At 51.9% G+C, this 22288-nt stretch overlaps 10 protein-coding genes across 10 annotated transcripts; 4 read left to right on the top strand and 6 right to left on the bottom strand.

Moving 5' to 3' along the window:
* The first annotated feature begins 702 nt into the window (after positions 1-702).
* Positions 703-2452, top strand: BO66DRAFT_371514 (Rab geranylgeranyltransferase BET4). Its single transcript, XM_025645454.1, has 4 exons — positions 703-813; positions 877-987; positions 1047-1635; positions 1713-2452. Exons 1-4 carry the CDS (start codon positions 805-807, stop codon positions 2084-2086), a joined length of 1083 nt encoding a protein of 360 aa, XP_025505416.1. The 5' UTR covers positions 703-804; the 3' UTR covers positions 2087-2452.
* A 755-nt stretch (positions 2453-3207) lies between these two features.
* On the top strand, positions 3208-6372 carry BO66DRAFT_52905 (putative GTPase activating protein (Gyp5)). The gene is made up of 4 exons (XM_025653376.1): positions 3208-3533; positions 3610-5154; positions 5208-6149; positions 6210-6372. The coding sequence occupies exons 1-4, from the start codon at positions 3495-3497 to the stop codon at positions 6270-6272; spliced, it is 2589 nt and encodes an 862-aa protein (XP_025505415.1). The 5' UTR covers positions 3208-3494; the 3' UTR covers positions 6273-6372.
* A 373-nt stretch (positions 6373-6745) lies between these two features.
* Positions 6746-7184, bottom strand: BO66DRAFT_437210 (Dabb family protein; the record flags this gene model as incomplete). The annotated part of the gene is made up of 2 exons (XM_025650969.1): positions 6746-6958; positions 7080-7184. 2 exons carry the CDS (start codon positions 7182-7184, stop codon positions 6746-6748), a joined length of 318 nt encoding a protein of 105 aa, XP_025505414.1.
* A 627-nt stretch (positions 7185-7811) lies between these two features.
* BO66DRAFT_390815 (4-hydroxyphenylpyruvate dioxygenase family protein) lies at positions 7812-9869 on the bottom strand. The gene is made up of 2 exons (XM_025647107.1): positions 8760-9869; positions 7812-8702 (listed from the first exon to the last, which is right to left on the bottom strand). Exons 1-2 carry the CDS (start codon positions 9416-9418, stop codon positions 8087-8089), a joined length of 1275 nt encoding a protein of 424 aa, XP_025505413.1. The 5' UTR covers positions 9419-9869; the 3' UTR covers positions 7812-8086.
* On the bottom strand, positions 9613-10427 carry BO66DRAFT_52879 (Ctf8 family protein). Its single transcript, XM_025653375.1, has one exon. It carries the CDS (start codon positions 10272-10274, stop codon positions 9807-9809), a length of 468 nt encoding a protein of 155 aa, XP_025505412.1. The 5' UTR covers positions 10275-10427; the 3' UTR covers positions 9613-9806.
* Positions 10428-10656: 229 nt separating this feature from the next.
* Positions 10657-12033, bottom strand: BO66DRAFT_390813 (Cnl2/NKP2 family protein). Its single transcript, XM_025647106.1, has one exon. It carries the CDS (start codon positions 11703-11705, stop codon positions 11121-11123), a length of 585 nt encoding a protein of 194 aa, XP_025505411.1. The 5' UTR covers positions 11706-12033; the 3' UTR covers positions 10657-11120.
* Positions 12034-12688: 655 nt separating this feature from the next.
* On the top strand, positions 12689-14116 carry BO66DRAFT_319640 (MRG family protein; the record flags this gene model as incomplete). The annotated part of the gene is made up of 4 exons (XM_025643652.1): positions 12689-12852; positions 13105-13336; positions 13466-13850; positions 13905-14116. The coding sequence occupies 4 exons, from the start codon at positions 12689-12691 to the stop codon at positions 14114-14116; spliced, it is 993 nt and encodes a 330-aa protein (XP_025505410.1).
* Positions 14117-14613: 497 nt separating this feature from the next.
* BO66DRAFT_371493 (ARMH3 family protein) lies at positions 14614-17152 on the bottom strand (the record flags this gene model as incomplete). Its single annotated transcript, XM_025645453.1, has 9 exons — positions 16974-17152; positions 16798-16920; positions 16655-16735; positions 16450-16603; positions 16283-16395; positions 15892-16226; positions 15427-15837; positions 14986-15340; positions 14614-14928 (listed from the first exon to the last, which is right to left on the bottom strand). Exons 1-9 carry the CDS (start codon positions 17052-17054, stop codon positions 14614-14616), a joined length of 1968 nt encoding a protein of 655 aa, XP_025505409.1. The 5' UTR covers positions 17055-17152.
* A 978-nt stretch (positions 17153-18130) lies between these two features.
* Positions 18131-21051, top strand: BO66DRAFT_419545 (uncharacterized protein; the record flags this gene model as incomplete). The annotated part of the gene is made up of 2 exons (XM_025649821.1): positions 18131-19006; positions 20009-21051. The coding sequence occupies exons 1-2, from the start codon at positions 18325-18327 to the stop codon at positions 21049-21051; spliced, it is 1725 nt and encodes a 574-aa protein (XP_025505408.1). The 5' UTR covers positions 18131-18324.
* A 110-nt stretch (positions 21052-21161) lies between these two features.
* Positions 21162-22259, bottom strand: BO66DRAFT_390810 (v-SNARE protein VTI1). The gene is made up of 3 exons (XM_025647105.1): positions 21989-22259; positions 21506-21912; positions 21162-21417 (listed from the first exon to the last, which is right to left on the bottom strand). The coding sequence occupies exons 1-3, from the start codon at positions 22166-22168 to the stop codon at positions 21330-21332; spliced, it is 675 nt and encodes a 224-aa protein (XP_025505407.1). The 5' UTR covers positions 22169-22259; the 3' UTR covers positions 21162-21329.
* Positions 22260-22288: the final 29 nt, after the last annotated feature.

The raw sequence follows: 22288 nt of genomic DNA, 5'->3' as shown, positions 1-22288 counted from the left end.
TCGACCGAGGTTTCCTAGTTGGCCCTGTTGTTAAGGTAGACAACGCGTGGTCTGAAGCCCTCAGAGCATTCGCATGAGGGGCGGATGGACGCCTGTTTCCCGGTTTGAGAGAAGAATACTCGAAGCTCTTGGCATCTTGCAGTTTCTTTGACCCAGGTCGAGGAGTATGTATATTGAGTTTGGAATGAGTGACGGGCTCCAAGAGTGATGGGGCACTCGCACACAGGTGAAATGATGGTACTCGCCCTCCTCCATTAGCCGATGGATTGGGTGCAGAAGGATCCGAATGGGAATGAGAGGTTGTCAGCATTGAGCTTCGCAATGAGCGAGTGCTTGAGGTCATTGCTCTCCCCGCCTCAGTCTGAGACTGAACAAGTAGTTGACGGTGCGCGGATAATAATCCCCAGATGTATAAAGAACGCTGTTAGTAACTGTGTCTTTGGTAAAGTTCGTGGAGCCAAGAAATGAGCCGGAGCTCTTATTGATATACTGCCATGCTGCCAAAGAACAGCATGACGGAGTGATAGCTGGCAAGAGTCAGAAAGAAGAGACTGACCACGATACCTCCGATGATTGCAAAGTAGAATGGTTGTATAGAGCAGGACACGTGACTCGTCTAGATAAGGAAAGTGGCTGCGGCTCGCCCTGGAAAGGCAACCAGGGACTCGGTAAGTGGACTGGGAATAGTCGCCGCTTCACATACTCACTCTTATCGATAACCTTAGTGACCGTCAACCTATTTGCAATCCATCCGCCCAAGGAAGCCCTGTTGCAACATCCCAAAAAAGTCTCTCTTAATCTACAATGGCTGAAGTGACGTACCTATTCTTGCTGGCTCATTCGCGCACATCAAACTGACCTTGTGTGCAACTACAGCATGGGATTCCTCGATACGCCCGTAGAGGGGAGCGGACTGAAGAAGCTCGCCAGCAAGAGCTTCGCAAGATCGAGAAGTATCGTGAACTCGAACAGTCGGTCCGAGAAAAGGTGCATTTATGCAATCGTACATCTCTATATGGCAAGCGTGACCTAACGGTGGTGACCAGATTTCGGCACAGCAGTACACACCAGAAACTCTACAGAAGATATCCGAACTGCTAAGCAGCAACCCAGAGTACTACACGATATGGAATTATCGTCGTCAAGTCTTGCGAAGCGAATTTTCGCGCGCAGAATCTAGCGGCTCCAACGAAACGGCAGCAGAACAGGTTGCTTCCTTGATCAAGAACGACTTGCTATTTCTCATTCCCTTGCTCAAGAGTTTTCCCAAGTGCTACTGGATTTGGAACTACCGCGTCTGGCTCTTGGACGAAGCCAAGCGTCTTCTTCCTGCTCCGATCTCCCGTCGATTCTGGCAAGAAGAATTGGGCTTGGTAGGCAAGATGCTCAACCTGGACAGTAGGAACTTCCACGGCTGGGGTTACAGACGATTTGTCATAGAGACTCTTCGGGAGCTCAAGTCCGCAGAGCAACCCAGCGAAGACATGACCCAGGCTGAATTTGACTACGCAAAGAAGATGATCGGCGCCAACCTGTCGAATTTCTCTGCTTGGCACTATCGTACCAAATTGATCCAGCGACTTCTAAACGAGCGATCAGCCAGCGATGAGGAGCGGAGAAAGATGCTCGATGACGGTAGGTTACGTTTTCCGCCGTGTGGCGCAGACACAAGCGTCTTACTGCGTGGGCATGCTAACATGTCATTTCGGAAGAGTTGGAATTGGTCCATCGTGCCCTGTGCGACCCATATGACCAGTCATTGTGGTTCTACCACCAGAACTTAATGTGCGTCTTTGATCCGACGGTAGCGGCGCAGACAATGGCACCAAATCTCAGTGACTCGGAACGCTTGGAATATCTCCGCCAAGAGATCGAAGAAATCGAAGACATGCTGGATGGGGCGGAAGACTGTAAATATCTCTACCAAGCCTTGATCGACTGTACGTTGTTGGCTTGGAAGGTGGAGGGAATAACTCCCGCCGATACGCAGAAACGAGCGGTGTTAAAGTGGCTTGCGGAGTTGAAGAAGCTGGACCCGCTGCGACAGCAACGGTGGCTGGATTTTGAACAGTCACTTGCCTGCTGAGCCGATCATGATCATCCCTTGCCGACCGATCTGGAAACTCCGCATAAGTCCGCATAAGAATCTGATAGGTAGAACGCCATCTTCGGGATATTCTTTATGAGATTTGGATTTCTATGTCATTTTTCTATTCCTTGGTCCCTTTCTCAATCAATCCTTGCTTAGCTATTATGCTTCTGTGTCCCACATATCGTCATAGACACTAACCAAGTAACAAACTAAAGATAGCGGGATACAGATATATACGTACCGCTTAGTTGGTGGAGACGGCAGCTGTCGAGGGGGTGGGTGAAAATAATTATGAATGTTGGTGGGTTTCAGAATAAGAGGTGTGTGGCTCTGGGCAGGAATGTTGCCCTTAGATATCGATCAATACCAAAAGAATCAACCCACGATTCAGTCCCCATGGGAAGAGAGGAAGAAAGAAAGAAAGAAAGAAAGAGGGAAAGATAAAAATATGAAACATGCTGCCTGCAGACTTGGACATTCAATAATACGTCGTCCACCTTGTCTTTGTTGATTAGAACTTCCCCTGTCTATTATTTTTAGTCTGGCAATCAGTTGGTTGGCCTTGTCAAAAGTCTTCTTCTCCTGACTAGTAATTGATTAGTGCGGAGTACCACCAATGGTACAGTCCTGGACCTAGACAACTGGTAACTTACTGTAGTTTAAGGGGGGGAAACTTTACATGCAAGAGTCAGTCAGCCAGTCAGCCATTCATGCCACAATCACAGTACTTCGTACACAATAATAATAGAGAGACTAGGTACTCCGTACGAAGTACGCGGAGTCGAGACTGCCCAGTCGGGAACTGTCCGCCTCCTCTCCAGCTTCTAGTTTGCTGCTCTTCTCTCTCTCTCTCTCTCTCTCTCTCTCCCTCTCACTTTCTTCCTTCCATTCCACTCTTCTATTGTGTATTCTTGCAACCTGTCTCCAACTGCACCTAAAAAAAAAAAGGGAGTCAACCTCCTGGATTTACTTACTTACTGGGAACCGATCTTCCTAGTTCCGTGGCACGGTCCTGGAATTCCACCCGCTGGCTTCTGGGTCCATTCATTCCATTCATCCCCATCTCCCGTTCGTCTATCCAACCTCTCGCTGTGCACTTTCCCTCCCCCCTCCCCTTCCTCCTTCCCTCAAGTCTCAAGTCTCAAGTCTCAACTCCTCACCTCTCTCCACCACCACAATTAATTTCTTACCTCTGACAACGGTCGGTGGCTACCGTCCCATCTCCGCCTGCCTCCACCTCCCTATCATGGAAATTTCACAATCCTGACCTCCTCAATCGCTCTCCCCCCTCCCCACGTATCGCGCGTGTATTCAGCCTCGTTGTATCAATCGGAATTTCAAATCTGGAAACCAACTGGTCTTACATAGTTTCGGCCCCCCCCCAGGTGGTCGGGTCTAAAATATGTCGACTTCCAGACGCAATAGCGAAACCTACGAAGGAGTGAGCCTCTGACCTCTCGATCCGAATATATTCGATATCCTTAGAGGGCCCCATAATGACAACTTATTTGTACCAGGAATCTTTCGATGATGCACCTGAATCTCCGACTTCACACGCTGATCTTAGCGTCTCGATTCCGAAGAGTTCTTCCTCCCGATCGTTGACAGACAGCCCTCCGAGTGGATCGAATGTAACACCTCAATTGACGGAAGCACCCCCGCTACCTATAAGCTCCCAAGAGGACCCGGAACACGTTGAAGAGAGTGATGCTGCCAGTATAGACAGAAAATCCGAAGCAGAGGATACCCCCCGCAAGACCAAGAAGTCGCCATTGCTGACCGCGCATCGGTTGTCGACTACTTCCCTCGACGAGGTGAACCTTACCAGCAATAAGGAGGAAGAAGAGTCGCTTGAGAAACAACGCTTGAGCCAGGAGCTCAAATCTGGCACACCTCCACCAATTGTATCTAGAGACTCGATTTCGTCGCAGAGCTCGCGCCTTCAAGGATCGGCCAATGGTTTGCCCAATGGTGCTTCCACGAACAAAGCGGCCGCTCCTGCACCACCCCCACCACCAACCCGTTCGTTCACCAGCCCCTTTGCATGGCTTTCTCGAAGCTCGTCGTCCAACAAGGAGGCCAAATCGCCTCCACCACAACCCCGCCGCAACACGGCTGCATCGATTTCCACACTCTCCAGCAATCCTGAGGGTCGACACCACGATGCAGAAGATGTGGACGGCACAGGCCCAAGGCGGCCTCGACGAAGCAGCCTGAAGGATCAATTCAAACAGCTCAGATTGCGTGACGAAGGTCTTGTATCGGAGAACGACGAAGCGAGTGTCACGTCAGGACGGGCCAGTATTAGTCACTCTGCAGGGAGCCCCCCGAGCATCCCGGAAGAAGGCGACAGCTACACGAGCATTACTCCATCCGCAGCTTCTCCCTCCAATGGCACGTCGACTGTGAATCCAAATCTGCCTCCGGGTACAGTTGCAGGCTTCTCCACCTCAGCGACAGATGCGTCTGCACCGGTAGACTGGGAGCTCTGGCAGCAATTAGTCAATCGTGGTCCACAAGCGCTGAAAGGCGCGAATTCGGAGGAGCTCAATGCCGCTATCAAACGAGGAATCCCGCAAACTATTCGAGGGGTGATCTGGCAAGTCCTGGCTGACAGCCGTAACCCCGAGCTGGAAGAGGTGTACCGAGAACTCGTTGCTCGTGGTACAGACAAGGAGAAGCAGCGATCCGGCAACGGCTCAGTCAGTGGACTAGGCGAAAAAGACTCTGCAAGGTCGTCATCTCGTTCTTCGGTTCGCTCAGAGCGATCTGCTTCTCTGGCACACTCGGTCAATGGCTCCTCGAGCCCTTCGCATGAACTCGATTCCGAACGGCTGGCCAAGGAACAAGCAAAGAAAGCGAAGGAGGATGCATTGGCGCTGCAAAAATTGGAGAAGACAATCCGACGCGATTTAGGCGCTCGCACGAGTTATTCGCGCTATTTTGTTTCGCAAGGGAATCAGGAGGCTTTGTTTGGGCTGTGTAAGGCGTATGCCCTTTACGATGAGGGCGTGGGATATGCCCAGGGAATGAACTTTATTGTCATGCCCTTGCTCTTTAATGTAGGTCACCGAATTTCTTAAAAGACCAATGAGTGACACTGACAATCTTGCAGATGGACGAGGCGGAGGCATTCACACTTCTGGTCAAGCTCATGAATCATTATGGTTTGCGGAAGATGTTTATTCAGGAGATGCCTGGTCTTCACCGCTGCTTGTATCTCTTCGAGCGTCTGCTGGAGGACTTTGAGCCGGCCCTCTACTGTCACCTCCGGCGACGCGGTGTACCTCCCCAGCTGTACGCAACACAGTGGTTTCTCACACTGTTTGCTTATAGATTCCCTCTACAACTAGTCCTTCGTGTTTACGATCTTATATTCGATGAAGGCCTTGAGAATGCTATTCTCAAGTTTGCTCTCGCCATCATGCGCCGAAATGCAGACGCGCTTTTGGAGATGAAGGACATGGCACCTTTGACCACGTTCTTGAAAGAGCGTTTGTTCGACGTTTACATCGACAGGCAACCGACTCCCTCCTCGATCCTGGAGTCCGGCTTCTTTGGCAGCTCGGGCGCTGCCGACAAGGAAGTCTATCGGGCGGATATCATGGTGCAGGACGCTTGCGCTATACCTCTAGAACCAGAGACGGTCAGTGCGTACACAGCTGAGTGGGAGGACAAGGTACGGACGGAAAAGGAGCGCGAGGCCGAGCTCGAGAACCTGAAGCACACTGTGGCCGTGCAAAGTGCCCGGATCCGCCAGTTGGAGGAGCAGAACGAGGCTTCTGACAAAGAGCATGTCCAGCTCGCGTCAGAACTGGTCCACATCAAGGTCGAAAATGAAGAGCTGACAGACATCAATGATGCATTGAAAATGCAAGTCAAAGAGCTCAAGATTGTAGTGGACAAGCAGCCAGCAGAGGTGGAGGAGAAGCTGCGCACAGAGATGGACCGCATCATGCAACGCAACCTTGAGGTTCAAAATGAGAACCGGTCGATGGTCGAGCAGATGGCAGAGATGGAGAAGGAGCTGGTAGAGGCCAAGATGAAATGGGCCGAGGTGAGTCTGCCTTTGAATATTCGGTTCCCACAGTGCAAAGCTGACTTAGTGAATTGAAAGATTCATGAAAACCATGAAAATCTCAAACAGAAATGGAGTGACCTCCGCAAGGCTCTCGACTAAGTCGCGGGTTGTATATTCTAGGCTAGCATTGAGTGATAGAGGAGTGGTTGCTGGCTTCGCTGCTTTTCTCCCCTCGCTCTCCTCGTTCGGTCTCCTTGACGGTTTCTGAACCATATTGTACATTTTAAAACGGCTGACAAGGAGGGAAAAACTCTTGGGTACCCTGTACTTCTAATCCCAGGCCATGATGGGCGAGGATCATGTTAGTTGTCTCATGTTTATGTTTTTATCTTCACTTCTGCTCGATTCGGCAGCGAAACCGGGGCTGGCATTCAGCTATGCTCCAGCATGCATGCATGGAACTGATTCATGAATTGGATATCATACCTCGAGACACGAGTGTCTGGGTAGAGTATATTCAGATAAACATCCCCTCTTTATTGAGAAGAAAACTCCCACAAATCATGTCGATCATAAAGTCTATACCCATTGACCACTTTATCCCTCTCCCCCTTTGGATCCTTTTCAAGTCTTCACAGAACACTCTCAAAGTACGTCGTCAACACATCCTCCCGCACAGGTCCCACCACCGCCTTCAGCGCCTTGTGCGCCTCACACTCGGTATCGTAGTACTTCATATCCTCCAGCGAGGCAAACGTCGTCTTGACGCTGAGATTGTACCCCTTGTTGCGAGGATCGGGGAACGAAGGCCCCGCGGCCGCGCTGACGATATATGGCTTTCCGTCCTAAACCACGTCCAGTGTGTCAGTATGCTCATTCCGTTTCCTTCAACCCAGGGTAAGTGGATAATCAGTGACGTGACTCGGGGTCTGATGCTCGGTGCTTGGGCTAAGTATGAGTATTTACCTTGACGGCCGTCTTAGCAAGGACCTTGTACTGTTCCAGCACGCGGTCCCGGGCCGCCTCGTCGGGAATCTTGAAGAGGGTGATGCGTTCGACGGCTGGGGCCATTTTGGGGAGGGTGCGGAGCATTCAATTCGGTAGACAACAGGTTTTGGATGGGTTTGGGTGGGGTATTGGCTTTTGGGGATTCGCGTGTGAGGGGAAACTTGAGGATCAGAAGTGAGGTATTTGAATGTAAGTATGTATGTACTCCGGAGTATGTATGTATATGGTGAAAGGTGGGTGTGTGGGAGGGTAGGAGGGAGGGAGGGCTTTATGTATCCGGATAGTATCCCGTCGGGGCAAACAGAGTATACGCGGTTGCGGGGTAGGTCCAGGGAAAATGGGAGATGGTAGTTCTACCGTATAGGCGGTATTTCTGGTGGGGATTACAGTTGTTGCTGGCTAGCCTGGGTAAGATCGCTCGGGTGCTTGGAGTTGCTTCCTTGTGAGGAAAATACGTCTGTAGTTGTTGAGCAATTGCGCTGATTATTGTATGTACTACTCAAGATCTTGAGGGGGGCTTTCCGACGGATGTTCGGCTGGCGTCGGGTATGGTCGGATGCAGTTGGGAGATGAGATGGATTGTTGATTCTTTGGGGGGTTCTGGGTGTGCATTGGGGCTGATGTGAGATGGTGATTTACTTTACTTTGCGAGATACTTGCGGATGTCTGGGAAGAGGTTGTTGTATGATTCGGCATGCAGGTGGTGGTGCATCTATTGTTCTTGCTTGCTTGTTTGTGTATACCCAGTGGCTGGTTACTGTACAGTACTAGGGGCAATCGATGACGACGACTCCTCGATCGCGGAATTCTTTCCTCGCGCTCCCTTTCCGCCGCGCCCACTCCGGCTATTTTCCTTGCCGACGCTGCGGAATAATACCTGTCCTGTGCCTCCTTGTCGATCTTTCTTTGTGATGATCTAATGAGATTTTCTTGTTCAGACTGCAATGCAAGATATCTTATGCCAATCACAAATTCCCCCGTAACGCCTGCTCTCGTTCGAAGGCCTCGAACAGACTCTTGAAGTTCCCGGCGCCGAATCCATCGAAATTGTTGCGCTGGATCACCTCCAAAAAAACCGTCGGGCGGTCTAGCACGTGCTTGGTGAAGATCTGGAGCAGATAGCCCTTCTCGTCGAAATCCACCAGGATGTGCAGCTCTCGCAATCGCCCGATATCCTCTGCGATCCGCGGACCACCATCGGAGAGCCGCCGCCGCAGGTCGATATAATACTCGTCCGGGACGCGCAGGAAGGACATGCCGCGCTGCCGGAGTCGGCTGACGGCCGTGACGATATCGTGCGTTCGGAATGCGATATGTTGGACCCCAGCGTCGTTGTAGAAGTCGACAAATCTGTTGGTAAATTCTTGTAAGCTTGTGGTTGCGGTCGGCAGTTTATGGGCTGGGCTAGGTACGCACTCCTCGATCTGGGACTTCTTCTTCCCCGGTGCTGGCTCGTTCATGGGCATCTTGATCACTTCATTGGGTGAGGCGACGACGATGGAGCGCATGGCCGAGTATTCTCCACACATGCTCGAGTCGTCCACGGTCCAGTACCGGTGGAAGTTGAAACAGTCTTCGTAGCTGCAGTGGTGGCGCTTAGCATGCATTCTCTCAGCATCATGCACCGGGTAGACTTACTACTTCACGATGGAGCCGACACCGTTCCAAGGCTGGTTGCCGACGCAATGGTCGATTTCGATAAAGTCGATCTGTGGAAGGAGTCGATTGATGGGGTCCTCCTCAACCACCGCCTTGTAGCCGGGGAGGAAAGGCCCTGAGTAGTGTTGCCGGCTGATCAGCGTATGCGTCGTGTCTCCATACGCCCCTACAGTAGCCACGCTGATGCTGCCACTGTCTTCGTCTGCTAAAATCTGAGGCGGCGTAATGGAAGTTGCACCGTTGCCGACCGCTCTCTTCCAGACACTCTCCACATCACCGTCGATCCTGAACGCGACATCTTTGACTCCGTCTCCGTGTTTGGTCAAATGAGCGTGGATCTCAGCTAGAGAGGGCTTCTCATCGCACTCAGACACAGCGCCCTCTGTCTCCGACGGAGTACGAACGGGCGAGGTAAGGACAAAGGTGGCGCCGTGATTGGCAACCACGTAGGACACGATATTCCGAGACCCCGTCTCGGGTCCCCGGTATGCAACATGCTCGAAGCCCAAGCGCGTGACGTAGTAGCTTGCAGCCTGCTTCGCGTTGCCAACATACCATGTGATATGGTCGAAGCCCACGTATTCTGGACCCAGGTTTGAAGGAGAGATCTCCTCCTCGGCCTGAGACAAAATAGCCATGGCAATGATACAACTCGTAGGGAGCGATTGAAGTGGGGATAGACTTTACCCGTGCACCGGTAGACAGCACGCCTCATAGTCCAGACCTTTTTTTCTTGCCCACTTTAACCCTGTCTTATATCTTTGACCGCGTGTTTGAGTTATGTCGTGAAACCCAGATCTGCTCCGATATCGCCATGATAGGATTGTATTGTCGTTGCAAGGTTTTCCCCTTCTCCCCTTGAGTTTGGACGACGACAGCAACAAGGTTCAGCCTCTGACATCTCCATGACATGCTCCCGCCAAGGCAGGTTTCATCTGAACCAGCTCTCCAGCAGCTACTGTAGCCTGGAGCAAGCCTGTGCATGTCACAAGATCACTGCACTCGTTTGTATCCTCGTTCCCCCCCCTAAAGGTCATTGACCGGCTCCGGTCGATTCTTGAAATAAATCTTGTATCGCACCACCTCGACCACCTCCAATTCGTCACTCTCGTGCCCCCCCGCGGAACCCGCCGGCGCCGGCGTCGGCCTCCGCTGCACGAGAGCCAGGGGCTTCGGCAGCTTCTTCACCTCGCCTGTTATGCGTTGGTAGCGTCCGACGTAGAGGTAGACCCGCTTCATCCAGGCCGAGTCGTCCGCGGGATTCTGGGGCGAGTAGTCCGGGAACAAGAGCTTGCCGATCGGAGTCTCGAACACGGAAGCCCCGTCGGGAGTTTCGGCGGAGTGCGAGCTTTCATCGTGGGAAGCAGGGATATTGATCGTGCCTTGAAGTTCCAAGAGCGCTAGGCCGGAGGGAGTTTGGAGGAGCTGGGGAAGAGGGTTGGGAACGCGTGAGGGAGATCGCGACGCGCGCGGGTGGAGGGTGATGGATGGCATTGTGTGATAGTGCGATAGTCAGAGTCGAAATTGGGAGCGAGGATTTGCTCCGATAGGGCGCTTGTTTAGGTTTCTGCACGGCGATGAGCAGTATGTCTGCTGGTTCTGGTGGGTTGAAAGATCAGTGTAGAGTCTCTGAAGCCGAGGTGGGAAATTAGCGCGTCGCGCATGCATTGGTCGCGCGCGCGGTATCTTATCGGTGTCCCCTTTTGATTACAGTCGTTCATCACATGAATTGATGTTAATCATGATGACGCCGCAACATCGACAGCGGTGATTTATGAATCATTGAATATCAATCCTACGAAAGAAGATATGTGTGAAAATAGGAACGGGCTCGACGAGACAAGGTGCAATCATAAGACAGAGAGTTAAAATTCCCATTTCATTCAAAACTGCTGGAGAAAATGTGCCCACGCTATGCCAGAAATCCATAAGCTGCCCAATCGTGCCCCAAATTAGGTTGAGTGCTCTTGGTACCAAAGCGAGCTGAAGTGGTATGGCTGGTGCTGTCCACGATGGATCGATCAGGCCCACCTGGCCGGGTTTGTGAGCCGAAAATAGCGAGGCGTTGCTGGATGGCTATGCAGAAAGAGTGCGATTCGATTAGTCTCTCCTTTCGCGCGGGTTTGACAGTACCGTGTCTTCGAGACACAGTGTCCCTGCAGAATAACGCAATCTGCGCTAGCAGATCCTGATTCAGAGGATGACCAGTGCTGCGGCCGATCATAGACGGCGCGCGGTTATGTTGGCGGATCTTTGAGTCGACCGACAATGTAGTGATCAGAAGTAAGAATAGAAATTGACAGATACACCGAAGTCGGAGATTATTGCCATCGGAATCATTCAGCTTTTGCGGTAGCAAGCATTCTCAAGGTTCTGGAGACCCCTTATGGCCTCGTTGACGACCTCCTCGCCTGTCATGCCCACAGGGCCTTGCATCTTGCCATACCGCAGATCACTCAAGTCACCCACCAGGCCATTGAGATCGGACAGGAGTGAGCTTGCTTCCTTATCGACTTCGGTCACCTCGTGTTCCACGTTGGAGCATGCCGTCTGCATAGCCGCGAGGAGACTCGATACTGAGTGGTAATTAGACGTAGAAGTCCGCTGCCCAAACAGCTCGACATCCATGTCCATCTCGCGCTGCTCAGCGGAGCTAATGCCATCAATGCCTGTCTTCATCAAGGATTTACGGAGCTCTGCCTTCTGGCGTTCGCCCTGAACTGCTTCCTTGTCAATGTTCTCATTGACTAGGTCCATGTCCTGCTCGCGAATCTCTTGTAGTTCACGATAGAGAACCCTGATGTGCGGGTGAGAGCGTAGTCTCTTTGGGAAGAGCTCGGTGAATTGCTGCAACGAGATGATCGTTGGCAAGGGAGCTGGGGTCAAGAGGAAATTGCTCAGAATGGCTGTCTCTGAAGGTGCCATGATGGATCGTGTTGCCTTAAGGAGCGCGGCTATCTAAAACGAGCTAGAGGTACTCAGCTCTTGCTTGCCGGCCCGAATGGCAGTTTCTTTCTCTTAGTGAAGGACGATATTTGGTGCCCACAGTGGCTGTGGTGTTATGCTTAATCGGGACAAATCGCGTTCCAAGCCAATCAGAAATTGGAGACGGCGATATAGGTGGGCGATGAAGGGGGAGAGAAGCAATTCAGGAAAAATAGATAAAAGAGTAAATGTTACTTTATTGTATGCTGTGGCTTTGGGAAGGGTTGTAAGGTTGCACGTAGGGTCATTCGTTATATCAAAGAGTAAGCGAAGGAGTGGTGGAGAGGGAAGAAGAGGAAGGGCGAATGTTCCAATTTAGGCCATCAGGCCGTGACTTGCCCTCTCGGACGCGTTTCTCTCCAGACGGTGATCCCGCGGGCTTCCTCTTTCTTGCCCCAACCGCGACATGCGATAACTAACACTCACCAACTCAATCCCTGCAGCTTGTCTTTTCCCCCAAATCTCAAGATACTTCATTCATGCCCGTAGTATATTGACTGGTGGCTTTAACTATCGCACGTGAGACATCTGACCAGCCTCCATCAAAATTCATGACATTGACCTTGACCCTAGCCATCCAAACAAACATATCTCTCTTTCTGAGGAGATCAAGACAACTCCCCAGCGGCTGAACCACTTTCAGCTTGGAGACTTGCAACTCTGACACTGATTTAACTCTTCTTGCCAAGGGGCTTTATCCGCTCAAGGAATCCAGTCAATTCGTTGCACGTGCTGTTCAGGAGCAAGAGCACTGATCGGGGCTAGAGCAAGCAGTAGCCCTGATACAGAAAAGATTTGCCTCTCGTGGATTCTCTCACAGCTTGATACAACCCAGGTATCAGTGTTCTGTGTCGTTGTCGGCAGCATCATTCTTGTGATCAAAGAATACCCCTCATCTTAAAACATCACTCACCTATCTCATCATGGCACCTGCAAGCCACATGAACTATCAGAAGGACGAGAGAGTCCTTTGTTTCCACCATGAGATTCTCTATGAAGCAAAAATTCTTGACCTGAGGCACATTGATCCGGATGACCGCAAGAGTCCGTACGAGTACCTTGTCCACTACAAGGGGTGGAAGAACACGTACGTCTTATCCTCGCCTTATCACTCGTAATCACTTCTCCTTATTGAAATCTTGTCAAAAACTTGCCCTCATGGCCTCGAAAAATGCTGTTTCCCATGTTTTCGTGTCGCTCGATGTTTTGTTACCCCATTCTCTGCAGGAGAAGGGGTTTACTTCCACCTGTGATTGTCGATGTGGCTGCTGTTACCCTGGGCCGGTGGGGCGGGATCATCAGAGCCTGGCTGACTGATATGCTGGTTTACTGCAATTAGATGGGACGATTGGGTCCCGCAAGATCGACTTCGTAAATTTACAGATGAGAATCGAGAGTTGGCCACAACTCTTCGTCGTGAGGCCGAGGCTGCGTTCCGCCAAAAGAACGTGAAACCCACTGTGAAGAAACGGGGAGGCTCCGATCGCAGTTCCGCCCGGGACAGTGAGGAGAGGCAAACTTCAGTTCCGGGCCGCGGGACGAAGAGAGCACGAGAAAATGATATTGAAAAGGTATGTTTGCTTCTATCTTTGTGTTCAGGCATAGGCTTCGCCCGTCTCGCACATTATCGCAGTGTCTAGTGACAATGTGCCCAAAGGATAAGCACATCTATGGTTGGTTTACTAACAGTGCCAATACAGGAGGAGAGCTTCTATGTCCGGCCATCAGTGCGGATTGCCATGCCCGATAATTTGAAATCTCTTCTGGTCGATGATTGGGAGAATATCACTAAGAACCAGCAAGTGGTGGCACTGCCAGCCAAATGTTCAGTTAGCCAGATTTTGGACGATTATGTCGAGGAGGAGAAGCCCAAGAGGACAAGCACGGCTGACCTAGATGTTCTTGATGAGATCGTCATGGGTATTCGCGAATACTTCTACAAGGCACTAGACAAGATCCTCCTCTATCGCTTTGAAAGGGAACAGTATCGTGTGATCCGCAAGAGGTGGGAAGATGGCAATGGGGATTGGGCCGATAAAGGTCCCCTTGAGACCTATGGCGCCGAGCATCTGACACGGCTTTTTGGTAGAGTTCACTTCCTCACAACATGCTGCGAATGCTAAACTATTGTTCTCATAGCGACTATGCCTGAGCTCATCGCCCAGACAAACATGGACGCTCAATCCACAACCAGGCTTCGGGAAGAGCTCTCTAAGTTCACACTCTGGTTGAGCCGCAATTCGGCCAAGTACTTTGCAACTAGGTACACGAATGCCAGCAACGAGTATATCGAAAAGTCGCGCGGGGCTCCAAATCCAGCTCCGGCCACCGCTACCTCGCGTCTTGTCTGATGAATTGAATATGGGAGTCCTAGCGATCTGCGGCAGTCGATCTCGTGGTGCGTTGTTGATCTTTTCGAATTCTTTTGGGGGCCAATTTTTTGTGTTGTGGACTATGGCTATGGTCGAGCACTAGTCTTGTGGCGCTCTGATGCATGCTACGATAATGCTATCACTGTAACATTAATAGGATAAAAAACCTGGCGGAAGTTTCTGGCGTCCGAATTGAGTAATAATTTGTTTCCTTACGGGCTAGGCTGGTCAACGGACATGGTATTGAAATTTGACACTGCAGAAAACGCATCAACCATTTAACCAAACTCGCGCACCATGCATACACAGCTTCTTCCGTAGGGCGGAAGGGACTTTCTGACGTAGACTTCATCCCCCCCCCCCCAAATGCTACGTAAAACAGAGCTCTTCTCTTCTACCCTCTCCACTCACTACCAAATGCACGAGTATATCTTCAACACACACACACACACATACACACCGACTCACGAATTGTCCTACGCGAATAATTGTCTAGCATCATCCACGGCGCACCGCGCCGCCCGCTTCAATTCCACCTTCCAGTCCGCCTCCCGGAACTTCTGCCACGCACTGAGACCCTCCAGCGGCGGGATACTCAGCGTCTCATACCCTTGCTTGATGATGCGATGCACCTCCCGCGGACTGAGATTCTTCTTCAGGTTCGGAGACACGGGCGCCGGGCTCTCGCCATCCGCCGCCGCACCCGCCTCGCCGCCCTTATCCGGGACAAACAGGAGGGTGTGGAAGTGCGTGGAGACGGAGATCAAGGTTTCGATCGCGGTGATGTGGACCTCGGTGCTACTGGATGAGGTGGTCGGGTCCGTCTTGGGAATGTGGCCTACCCCCACCGTCGAGTGAGGGCCGCTGATATTGCTGCTGCTGCTGCTCGTCTTGAAGGCGTACACATCGCGGAATCGGGCGATGATGGGGCCGGTCTCAACGAGCTTGTAGAAGAGGTCATCGTAGCTGGACGGGTCCGGGAGGAAGGTGTCCCCCGCGGAGACGCAGAAGGCGATCAGGTTGACCAGGGTGGTGGTGAGGGTGTGGATGTGCGGAGTGCTGGTGATGAGGTCGGCGACGTAGGTGGTCAGGAAGCGCATCAGGGAGAGTAAGGTGCGCCAGAGTTCGGACCAGTGGTAGGTGAGGCGGATCTTGTTCTTGGAGAGGTAGGTGAGGAGGCGGAGGAAGATAGCGATGCAGTGGCTGGATTTGGGTGTCAGACATTTTTGAGAAGGAGGGAGTGTGTGTTAGGTTGGGGAGATGGCGGGAAGGAGGGTTAATGGACGTACCTGTAGAGATTCACATCGAGGCGACGTCGAAGGTTATGAGTCAGGGTATCAATGAGGATGTCGAAGATGGCTGTGGTGGGGACTCGCTCGCCGGTGATGAGAGGCAGATATGGTTGCTTTTGGCGACAGAGTCGGACTTTGCGCTTGCTTTCGTCGCTGCAAAGTTGTTTGCAGAGGGCGTTGTCTTCGGATATTATGCGGAGGATCAAGAGGTTGAGCTCTGCGTAGTGGGCGGTCCGCGGTGATCGGTAGGCATGCTGCAGAAGATAGGATGTCAATGAGAGGAATGATGCGAATGGCGACTCCTCGTTGTCCTTCTCGGGGGCCAAGCTGATGAGATGAAGCCCGAAGAGTTTGTTGGCATTGATGAAGTCGTAGGTAGCTAGGAGAATGGCCGCTTGTTGCGCGGGCCTGCTTGCGTTAGCTGGTCCTTGGGACAAGAATGACGCTTGTTGAAGCTCGTACAGTGATGTAAATAACTCCTTCGCCTCCTCGGCAGTTGGTGGATTCGGCCGATCCTTCTTACTGGAAGCAAGAGCGCCCAAGCCAAAGTACATCAGCGTGCTGATCAAAGTCCAGCCCTCGGGAGAGTCGTCCTGCACGGCAACATATCCGTTTCTGAGGGCTCCACAGGAGCTACCAACTCCTCTGGCGATCTTCTGGATGCTCGCTTCATTCACAAAGTCGTCAAGCCGCAGCTGGTACGGATTCTGCATCTCGAACTTGTTGTAATTTGCTAAAAGTCCGAGAAGAAGAAACGGCTCGAATACTTGCACGGGCGTCTCCGACTCTTGTACGAACTGCGCTGCATGTCAATTTGAGTATTCCGACGGACGGAAGAGGTCATCGAACGAACCTTCATGATTGAAGGGAATAGGTCACGATGCGTGAGATATGAGACGAGGCTGGTCTTATATGCGCCAGCAGTCATTGCAATAGCAGTCTTGATGGCCTGGAGCCGTAGCGCATCTGAATGACTAGTCAGCGCTTGACCACAACTCTTCCACTACGCTAGGAGCTCACAGGTTTTGCCATTGCGAATGATCCCATCCAAGACAGCGACGAAGTTGAAAATTGCATGGTCAACATTGTCGAGACCGGCGAGAACGGTGATCACATCTGAGCTGGGATTGGTGTATTTCTTCTTCAAGACACAGGCTAGAAAGACCGTCAAGGTCTATTGTCTGCTTAGAGTTGGGAGTTCAGCTTCGAAGGAATGTTGACCCACCTCAAGAGCATACGAATCAACGGGACTGGACCCCGATTCAGCTTCACTTATGGCACGAGTGAAAAGCTGCTGGGTTTGAGCCTGCTAAAGAGTGAGCGATGGTCATTCTACACTTCAAACTCATAATCACGTGGGCCATTGACCTGCAGATTCAGGGTTTCATCAGGACTGAGCTGATTTAGTAGTGCATTGAGCTGGCTCCTATCCGGTGGCAGCAAAAAGAATTCTCTCCAGAAACCCTCCGAGGGCTCTGCAAAATCCGTGGTCTAGCAGATTGGTCAGATTTATGTGATGTAGAAACATAGGTTGATGTACATACCTGGAATAGGTTCTCGTATAGTTGCACGATCTTCGGTTTGAAGGTTTCCGGTCTACTTTGCTGGGTCAAAGGGGAATCCATTATGCTTAAAGATTGAGTTGGACGATCGGCACAGAACACAAGATCATGGCCAATATTGTAGATAAGAGCAGAGAAGTCAAGGCTGACCTAAATGCCTGGCGGACGAGGAGGATGTTATTGACATCCTATGCTTTGAGGGGGAAATTCAGCGGTCGTCGCCTTATTCGACACCACTCTTTTTCTGCCTTTTTAGGCCATCAATCCCCACCACCTGGTTGGCACCACTACAAGCCACATCCCCTATCTCTCCCTCCATCTTTCCACGAGCCTGTCCATGTTTCAAGGAGAGATCAAATCAAAACACCGCTACAACAATGTTCAGAAGCACCTTTTCATTTGAAATCTTCTCATCCATTAATTAAAACTCCTTGTCCCAATCTATAGAAGATAGCTACGAGAACATCTGCTTGTTGCCGATGACATAATCAGGGGATGTGCGACCTACGAGTAAGTTTGACCATGTGGCATCTTCATGAAATAAACCGTCAAGGAGGGTCCAGAGATTATGACCAGGTTTGAGGAAAGGTTGGTGGTGGTGAGAACATAGCCTACTGCCCGTGTAGCAGCCCTGCCGAGGAAGGTTAACCTGGACATACATTCTTGATCACCTTTGAATTATTTCGGCCTAAACATAGCTTAACTTACAATATGATAGGACTCCTGTAAATTGATGTTTGTCGAATGCGGAAGAAAGCAGTTAGTCATCTGATTCTAAGTTGACACCTGAGGTGCTCAGGTATCAAATCATGACTAAGAAACCCATGTCCAATGGCAGGGCAGTGAATTCATGCGTTGTGTGAATGACGGGGAATGAAGCAAATCATGATAAACGGAGAACAAACAAATGAACATGCCACTTAAAACCAGCCACTAAGGAATGGTAATCATTAGTTATTGGGTCTTACCCCAGTCGCACTCTAATGGATTTACTCAGGCTTAATTCCTCATTTTCTAGTCTAGAACAGCAGAGTGCAGTGGCGCCACTTGACCTGTGTAGAAACACCTCAATGCTGATTGGCCGATACGGACCTGGCCCTGACCTCTTTTAACCGACTCAGGACCCGACCCGGCGTTCTTCCGCCTCCCCCAAACAGAACTCGATCTTTCCCGACTCACCTCCATCCTCCTCCTCGCATCCTCTATCACAATCACTACCGTGACCCAACAACCGTTTAGACTCCGTGGAAAATTAGCTATACGCTGTTCCTGTCGCTTCATAGATCATCTGCTATCGATTTTCAAATCACCGCCTCGTTTTACCACAGTCACGATGCAGTCTCCAGTGACATCATCCGCCACGCTGCTCAGCTTGTTGAGACAGTCATCGAGCAGACGCACAGCGCAGACATGCCGTCTTTTCTCCTCCTATGGAAACTCACAGCGCTCTTCTTCGAAGCGTGAGTTGCAGACTGCTACCGCATACCGTCCACACAGTCTGCCCACTTCCTTCCCGCCACCTCGGAGCCCGGGGTCGTCCGACACCTCCATTGCCGCAGACTTCCCCTCCTTCCGCGAGATGACCTCGCCTCAACTTCCTGGCCAACAAGCCTATTCTCCAAACATCAACCTCCAAGAAGCCGAATCACAGAAGTCCAAGCCTGTCGAGACCTCTCCCGCCACTACCGCTAAGCCCGCCGAGAAGCCCCGCAGAAAACTTCGCGCCCGCAAGGCTGCTATGAAAGTGACCCCGGTGGCCATCGAGCAACTTCGTAAACTCTTGTCCCAGCCAGAACCCAAGCTGATCCGCGTGGGAGTCAAGAACCGAGGCTGCTCTGGCCTCGCCTACCACTTGGAGTACGTGGAGAAGCCGGGCACTTTCGACGAGGTCGTGGAGCAAGACGGTGTCAAGGTCTTGATCGACAGCAAGGCTCTCTTCAGCATAATCGGAAGTGAGATGGACTGGCAAGAGGACAAGCTCAGCAGGAAATTCGTCTTCCGCAACCCCAATATTAGTAAGCATAACCTGGTCTCACCGGACAACCGCACGGAGCGCATACTAACAATTCTCCCCAGAGGAACAATGCGGATGCGGTGAATCCTTCATGGTATAAGTCGCTGATCTGCGCTTCCATACGACTTTGTTATTCAATAATTGGATGAACTGGGTTTTGGGTTTCTACATGCATCGAATGGCGTTCTGTGGGCGGTCTTCTTTGGCGAATGAGCTTCTTCCTTCTTTTCTTGAACATACACTCTGATTCCCGGGCACATAGCCCACCAACTGTGCAATATATTCTTTCCTCTCTTTTCACATGTGGATGATAACACCTAACAACTCTGCTGATCAGACTGCGCCATCGCACATGGCAATATGTGGTGGTCCAGTCATTCTCAATACATATAATTGGGAAAGACATTTCGAACAGTTATACCTCCAACTTGAGTTAGGTGTGCTGAAGAAAGCTGGGTTGGTCACATAGCCTAGCTGTCGGTAGCACGATAACAAAGACAATTTACTCATAATCTCCATATGTGCCCTTGTTAACGATGTTCACGCAAGCAACTATGTTTTATTAAAAGTATCCAGAAACAGTCTAGGCGCGCGTAAATCAATCTAACGTGCATTAATTCGAATTTGACGCAGGTAAAACCACTGAGTTGCTGGGAGTAAAAACTGGTACCCGGGGTAACAAGCTCAGGGTCAAGCACTGCTTAGCCTGTGCTAGTCTTGTGGCTTCAGCATGACGCCGTCGTCCTATTCCCAGGTTTTATACATAACACTAGACTCAGAAAGGGTCAGGTGCGTTGCTCAGGCTGCAAGATGATCGATGATAGACAAGGGAAAAGCAGTAACGACGTATCACGTGGGGATAGCATTTCGGACAATCAGCCCCATTTCTCCGCTTTATCAGCTTATCGACGCTCCCCTTTTCGTTCCTTCATCCCGCATCACCTGTGACGCACGGCCGTATCACTTGCTTCCCTCTACAACAACACCTCCATTTCGAAAAAAGAAAAAAAAAGCACAATGTCGACGCCGACATTTCTCACTCCTGATCGCACGCTCGACCTCAATAATTCCACCCAACCCCCTCTTTACGTCATCATTCGCTTCTCAGCCTCTATCCCCGACCTCCCCCTCGACATCTTCTCCCCAGAGACCACCACATCCGCCGGTCTGAAACAGCTCATCCGCACACGTCTGCCCCCAAATCTCTCGTCCCACCGTCTCCGTCTAATCTACGCCGGTCGTGGCCTCGAGGATGCCAACCCGCTCGCCGCATCCCTCAAACTCCCGCCCTCGTCTTCCGCCCGCTCCACCCCGCGGCCCCCGGAGGACGACGAATCCACCACCACCGCGAAGGGCAAGGGCAAGGCCCCCGTGCGCGATCAACCCCGCCTGTATATCCACTGCTCCATCGGCGAAATCGTCCTCTCTCCCACTGACCTCGCCGCCGAAGCGGCCATCGCGTCCACCCTCCGGCAACCGCAGGACTCAGATTCGGAAAATCAGGACAGTCACAATGGATCGCCATCTGGCTCTCGGCGTAGGAATCAGGGGCCCGCGCCTTCGGTAGTGGACTCCGGCGCGGCGACCACCACGACTCCCGCGCCCCGCGGATTCGACCGGCTGCTGGCGGCGGGGTTCACGCCCGCGGAGGTGACGGCGCTGCGGTCCCAGTTCATGGCCATCCAGGCGGTTTCGCGCACGCCGGATACGATGCCCAGCGGGGCGGAGTTGCGCGAGATGGAGGATCGGTGGATGGATGAGGGGTCGTCGGCTGTGGCGGCCGGGGGAGGAGTCGCTGGTGGTGGTGGTGGTGGTACTGCTGGGGAGGGGATCTCGTTTGCGGACGACGATGGTGGGTTTGGGCCTGGGTCGCGGGGCGCGATGGACGATATGCTTTGGGGGGCGGTGATGGGGTTCTTCTGGCCGGTGGGCTGTGCGATGTGGTTGCGGCGAGAGGAAGGGGTCTGGAGTTGGCGGAAGGGGTTTGCGGTGTTTGTGGGGGTGGTGGTTAACGTTGCCTTTGGCGCGATGCGGATCATGAATTAGTTGTTCTGGATGGTGTTCTGTTTTTCGCTTTTCTGGTCTACTTGAGCGGGATACCCTATTGTGTTTTTTTTTCTTTCTTCTTCATTATTTAGGTTGGAGTTATTCAATGCGTTTCATGTAGTGCTGGGCACAATGGTCTTGGATTAGAGCTGGAAGAGTGCTATCATACAAAATTCCGTGGAGGAGTCTGCTAATGCAGACGTGTATATGTCGTTAACAAAGTGCTACAAAGGAAAAAAGATGGTCATCCCATGGTAACGCCCGCTGGAAAACCACGCTCAGTGGAACTTGCTGTAGATCACAGCGAAAATCAAAAGAATCAACACAGTAATGATTGCAATGGTAATCAGCCGATTCGTAGCCATCCTATATGATGCAAGTTAGCATCTGATCCGTGCGCAAATGATTGCAGCAATTGCATTGCTGCGGGGGGTTCGGCAGAAGGGGCCAGTACCTACGGGCCATGCCCCTCAATGTCTTGATACTGGTATCCACATAGCCTTCACTCTCCAACAAGCGACCTCGAGCATTGATGATGGTCTCCCGCTGCTGGTTCAGATCCGCCAGCGTGTTGCGGCCAATGTCCTCCGTCTCGAGCGCGATGCGCTGACTCTCCTGGAGCCGGGCGGAACTGCGCTCCAGGCGCTCTGTACCAGACAGAAGTTGCTGGCGCTGTTCCAGATGCTCGTCCTGCGGGTCATCCGTGTACCGGTCGCCGAAGAGGGCTTTGCGGTCGTCCGACAGAGACCGCAGCTTGCGCTTGGCCTCATCAATGTCTGTCGCGTAGTTGCGGACCCGGGTGTTGATTTTCGATCGGGCGGAGGAGGGGATGTTCTGTTTCTCCATGCGCATCTGATCCAACTGTGTTTCGATGAGGGGAAGGTTAGATTGAGGGGTTGAGATGTATCGCGCAAGGGACAGGCGTCCGGCAACGCACCAATTCCGTGGCCTCATCCAGTGCTCTTTCCGCTTGCCGGATGGCAGACTTGCGTTGCTCACCGCTCGACTCGGAGATCTGATCTAGCTTCTGGTTGAGGTCGGCCTGGACCAGCTTCAACTCGGTCTCGTAGCTGCTGAACAGCTCGGAGCCGGCATCGGTGTCCAACGGGTTCGACATGGTGGTATGGGTGTGAAATGACACTGTTTGAGGTGTTGGCTATGGCGAGTCTCCTCGAGATAGTCAATCGAGGCTTGTTGAAGTAGCGGATAAGGCGGAGAGATTGGCCACTTGTATCCT

The sequence above is a fragment of the Aspergillus aculeatinus genome, assembly GCF_003184765.1.
Source record: "Aspergillus aculeatinus CBS 121060 unplaced genomic scaffold BO66scaffold_16, whole genome shotgun sequence".
NCBI classification, from domain to species: domain Eukaryota; kingdom Fungi; phylum Ascomycota; class Eurotiomycetes; order Eurotiales; family Aspergillaceae; genus Aspergillus; species Aspergillus aculeatinus.
Note: the sequence above shows the minus strand (reverse complement) of the source record. Positions and strands in the feature narration are given on the sequence as shown.

Bases quoted from the DNA above. Each gene is read 5' to 3' on its own strand.
- BO66DRAFT_52879 (XM_025653375.1), bottom strand. From the start codon at position 10,274: ATGCCATCCATCACCCTCCACCCGCGCGCGTCGCGATCTCCCTCACGC.
- BO66DRAFT_390815 (XM_025647107.1), bottom strand. From the start codon at position 9,418: ATGGCTATTTTGTCTCAGGCCGAGGAGGAGATCTCTCCTTCAAACCTG. The intron at 8,703-8,759 runs GTAAGTCTACCC...CCACCACTGCAG, and splicing joins GTCGGCTCCATCGTGAAGTA to CTACGAAGACTGTTTCAACT.
- BO66DRAFT_52905 (XM_025653376.1), top strand. From the start codon at position 3,495: ATGTCGACTTCCAGACGCAATAGCGAAACCTACGAAGGA. The intron at 3,534-3,609 runs GTGAGCCTCTGA...TATTTGTACCAG, and splicing joins ATAGCGAAACCTACGAAGGA to GAATCTTTCGATGATGCACC. The intron at 5,155-5,207 runs GTAGGTCACCGA...ACAATCTTGCAG, and splicing joins TCATGCCCTTGCTCTTTAAT to ATGGACGAGGCGGAGGCATT.
- BO66DRAFT_371514 (XM_025645454.1), top strand. The intron at 988-1,046 runs GTGCATTTATGC...GGTGGTGACCAG, and splicing joins AACAGTCGGTCCGAGAAAAG to ATTTCGGCACAGCAGTACAC. The intron at 1,636-1,712 runs GTAGGTTACGTT...TCATTTCGGAAG, and splicing joins GAGAAAGATGCTCGATGACG to AGTTGGAATTGGTCCATCGT.
- BO66DRAFT_390810 (XM_025647105.1), bottom strand. From the start codon at position 22,168: ATGTCGAACCCGTTGGACACCGATGCCGGCTCCGAGCTGTTCAGCAGC. The intron at 21,913-21,988 runs GTGCGTTGCCGG...ATCGAAACACAG, and splicing joins TGGATGAGGCCACGGAATTG to TTGGATCAGATGCGCATGGA. The intron at 21,418-21,505 runs GTACTGGCCCCT...TGCATCATATAG, and splicing joins TTGAGGGGCATGGCCCGTAG to GATGGCTACGAATCGGCTGA.
- BO66DRAFT_390813 (XM_025647106.1), bottom strand. From the start codon at position 11,705: ATGGCACCTTCAGAGACAGCCATTCTGAGCAATTTCCTCTTGACCCCA.